We start from the raw sequence: 3,183 nt of genomic DNA, 5'->3' as shown, positions 1-3,183 counted from the left end.
AATCACTTGACTATTTCATCACATTCTTAAAATATTTTTAACATTCGTTGTAAACCTATAAGATTTTTATATGGGTTCCTTCTTACCATCAAATTAAGCTATTATTAGTCATTTATTCAACCTATGAAGTTGATAAATAAAACCATAAATTAATGATGTTTCATATTTTTAAGACCTTGTACATACTTCAAGAAATTTCCATTTTAACATATAATAACTTAGGCAAAATTATTCACTCTTCACATTTTGTGGTTCTTTTATAAATTTCTTCCCATAACTTTATTTTCACACTTATTTGCTACATCAAATTCTATTAGTTCATAGATGAAATTTCTCTTAAGAAAATATGTAAATAATTTGTTATGTTTTTTAAGTATTTGGAGATAGCATGTCCCTATTGTCAACTACTTATGGTTGTCTCTTTGTGTTACTTGATAAAATTATTATGTGCTTTAAATATTTTTAACTTTGATTGTGAATCTATAATTTTCTAATATGGGTCCCTTCTCACCATCATGTTAACATGTTATTAGACCTTTTTTTCCATCTTATAGACATGACAAATAAGACTGAAAAATCATGACGTTTCCATTTCTTCAAAGTCTAATTACGTACTTCAAAAAAAAATAAAAAATATTTATAAGTTGTTAAACCAAACTATTGACTTTTGATGTTTTTTATTGTACCACAAATTTTTTCCCATAATTTTATTTTGACAATTATTTAATACTTTAAACCCTTATTAGTTTCGAAATGACATTTACCTTAAACTATTATGCAAAGTATTTCTTATATTTTAAAATATTAAAATATGACTAACTCACTTTTATAGATTAACCTCACCTTCTAAGATCCCAACTACAAATTTGATACTGAATATAATTTAATATATACAAAAGTCCATCCACTGAAAATAAATAGAGAATAAATGAACAAAGACTATATTTTAGCATGCTGTAGGCATGAAAAACTTAAAGGCAACTCACAGGAAGCTTCGCTTTAGAACTCAGTACGACAGTATTACATGCATTCTGCAAATACATAAATTTCGGGAAAATCTTTAAATATAAATTTATCTTCCTTCGAAAAGCACTGAAAGGAGGCCAATACAATGAATACACACTGTTACCGAATTTAGGGTCGGCTTATAAATCATGTGAAAAAACAAAGTTTCTGTACAATTGGTATCTTGCGACGGCCATAATGAGTACTCTAACACCCAACGAAGCTCGTTGTTTGAATGCAATTGCCCACTTTTTGCTTGATGATCACGATGAATTCTCCGATGGGACGACGAATTCTCCGATACCAACGGATGCTAATGTTTGTGGGGAGAATCGGGAAAGGCATTACAGGGGAGTGAGGTTCGTCAAGGCTCGCCGGAAATATGCTGCAGAGATTCGAAACCCTAAAAAGAAGGGTTCCAGACTTTGGCTTGGCACCTTCAGTACAGCTGAAGAAGCTGCAACAGCATATGACCGTGCGGCTTTCCAACTTCGCGGTTCAAAGGCTATTCTCAACTTCCCTATCAACGCTCAGTTCGGACGGTATGAGGATCCTTTCCTCAGTCCTTCTTTTCGGACAGAATATCAGAGGGGTAGGAAAAGGAAAGATGAATCTGATTTATCCCACGACAATAGGATGGAGTGACCCAGAAGTGTATTAGAAATTGTGCAGTCCTCCATGAATAAGAAATAAATTTTGTTCATACTTTTTTTTGTTGATGTAATGCACAACTGTAACTCCACAGGTTGAATTAAGTGTCAGAATTTGTAGAATTGTTATCATCAGTTAGTTTGATGTCGAAAGCAATTTCAGTTAGGTCTGTAAACAATTGTCCGTCTTGTTATCTTTGTTGGGTTTCTGGGCCAACTGAGGAAATTGTTATACTGTCTGATATAGAAGACCTTCCTCTGCATAAACGGTGCAATAAATGTAATATCTTTTAGGCTAAAGTGTATAAAGTTTTGTTTTCACTGTAAAGTGTGATTCAAGTGATTGATCTTCTCTCGATAGACTGCATGTTGCAGATTGTATGATTTCTTTGTGGAAAATTACAAATACAAATTGATATGTGTTTCAGAAACGCAAATGAAAAGTTTCAGTTATTATTTGCTCAAAGTTAAAGAAAAGTTGAGAGATAAGCTTAAGAATTTTGGTGCATTTTAGTTATTGGTACTTTAAACGGTATGATGAGTGAACACCTTAGTTTGGTTACAAGGAACTTTCATCTACGTTTGAAAACTTAGCATTGACAATTTAGTACTTACACAAGAGGAGCAAAGGAGAGAGCATCTGGGTAGTTTATTTTAGGCTACAAATTTACTATTAATGGGCAAGTACAAGAAGCCATTCAAAAGAAAGCGATGAAAAAATTATACAGGTGGTTAAATTTGTGAGAAAAGATAGAAAGATATAAACACATCATTTAAGTCAAATTTCAATCGTGTTTCATGTACTAAATTTTGGCATTTTGTATGAATGTCAAAAAATAAATTTAATGGATCTAAAAATATTAATAGGAATATATCATTGTTAATGGTAAGCATAAGATAAATGGTGAAGTTATTTCTTTTATTTGATTCTCTTTCTTACAATGGTTGGTTATATATCCAATAATATTTAGTCATAGGTCATGCAATGGAGATTGCTTTTATGTCTTTATGACAAAAGTTATGGTAGTAAGATTTATCTAGGAGATGATAGGTTTCATGATATAATATCTTCATGTAATGTTTTTGATTAAGATAAATGAGTTTTACAAGGCCTCGAAACCCAAATGCAACATAAAAAAATAAAATCAATAGCGAATCAGAGTCTAAACAACATTCAAATAGCTACAAAAATAGGGGATACACCCCACAACTCCTAATAGTAAACAATGAGAATAGAGAAAAACATAAACTAGCCAAAAAAAAATGCTAACAAAGACCTTTCATGAAATCCGCATTTTTCTAGATTATTTTCTTGTTAATATCTTTGAGCTCCTCCATGATGAATCTCAAGATGCTCCTCTCCTAGTTCTTGCATCTAGTCCTGGTAGAAGTACTAGTAAAAGTTGGCATATTCTTGTCCTTTATATTTATCTCCACACTCTTCTTACTCGACTTGGTGGTTGAAGTTGAAACGTTACTTAAGGGCTGGGCTCTCTAGATCGCAATTGTCTCATTAACCCTTTTGAGG

General features: G+C 32.0%; 1 protein-coding gene across 1 annotated transcript; it reads left to right on the top strand.

The window, feature by feature from the left end:
* The first annotated feature begins 1,203 nt into the window (after positions 1 to 1,203).
* Positions 1,204 to 1,650, top strand: LOC131069931 (ethylene-responsive transcription factor ERF105-like). Its single transcript, XM_058005478.1, has one exon. It carries the CDS (start codon positions 1,204 to 1,206, stop codon positions 1,648 to 1,650), a length of 447 nt encoding a protein of 148 aa, XP_057861461.1.
* Positions 1,651 to 3,183: the final 1,533 nt, after the last annotated feature.

The sequence above is a fragment of the Cryptomeria japonica genome, chromosome 6 (assembly GCF_030272615.1).
Source record: "Cryptomeria japonica chromosome 6, Sugi_1.0, whole genome shotgun sequence".
Classification (NCBI taxonomy): Eukaryota; Viridiplantae; Streptophyta; class Pinopsida; order Cupressales; family Cupressaceae; genus Cryptomeria; species Cryptomeria japonica.
The sequence above is the reverse complement of the archived record's forward strand: the minus strand, read 5'-3'. Positions and strand labels throughout refer to the sequence as shown.

Excerpts from the sequence above, each read along its gene's own strand:
- LOC131069931 (XM_058005478.1), top strand. The coding sequence starts at position 1,204 with ATGAGTACTCTAACACCCAACGAAGCTCGTTGTTTGAATGCAATTGCC.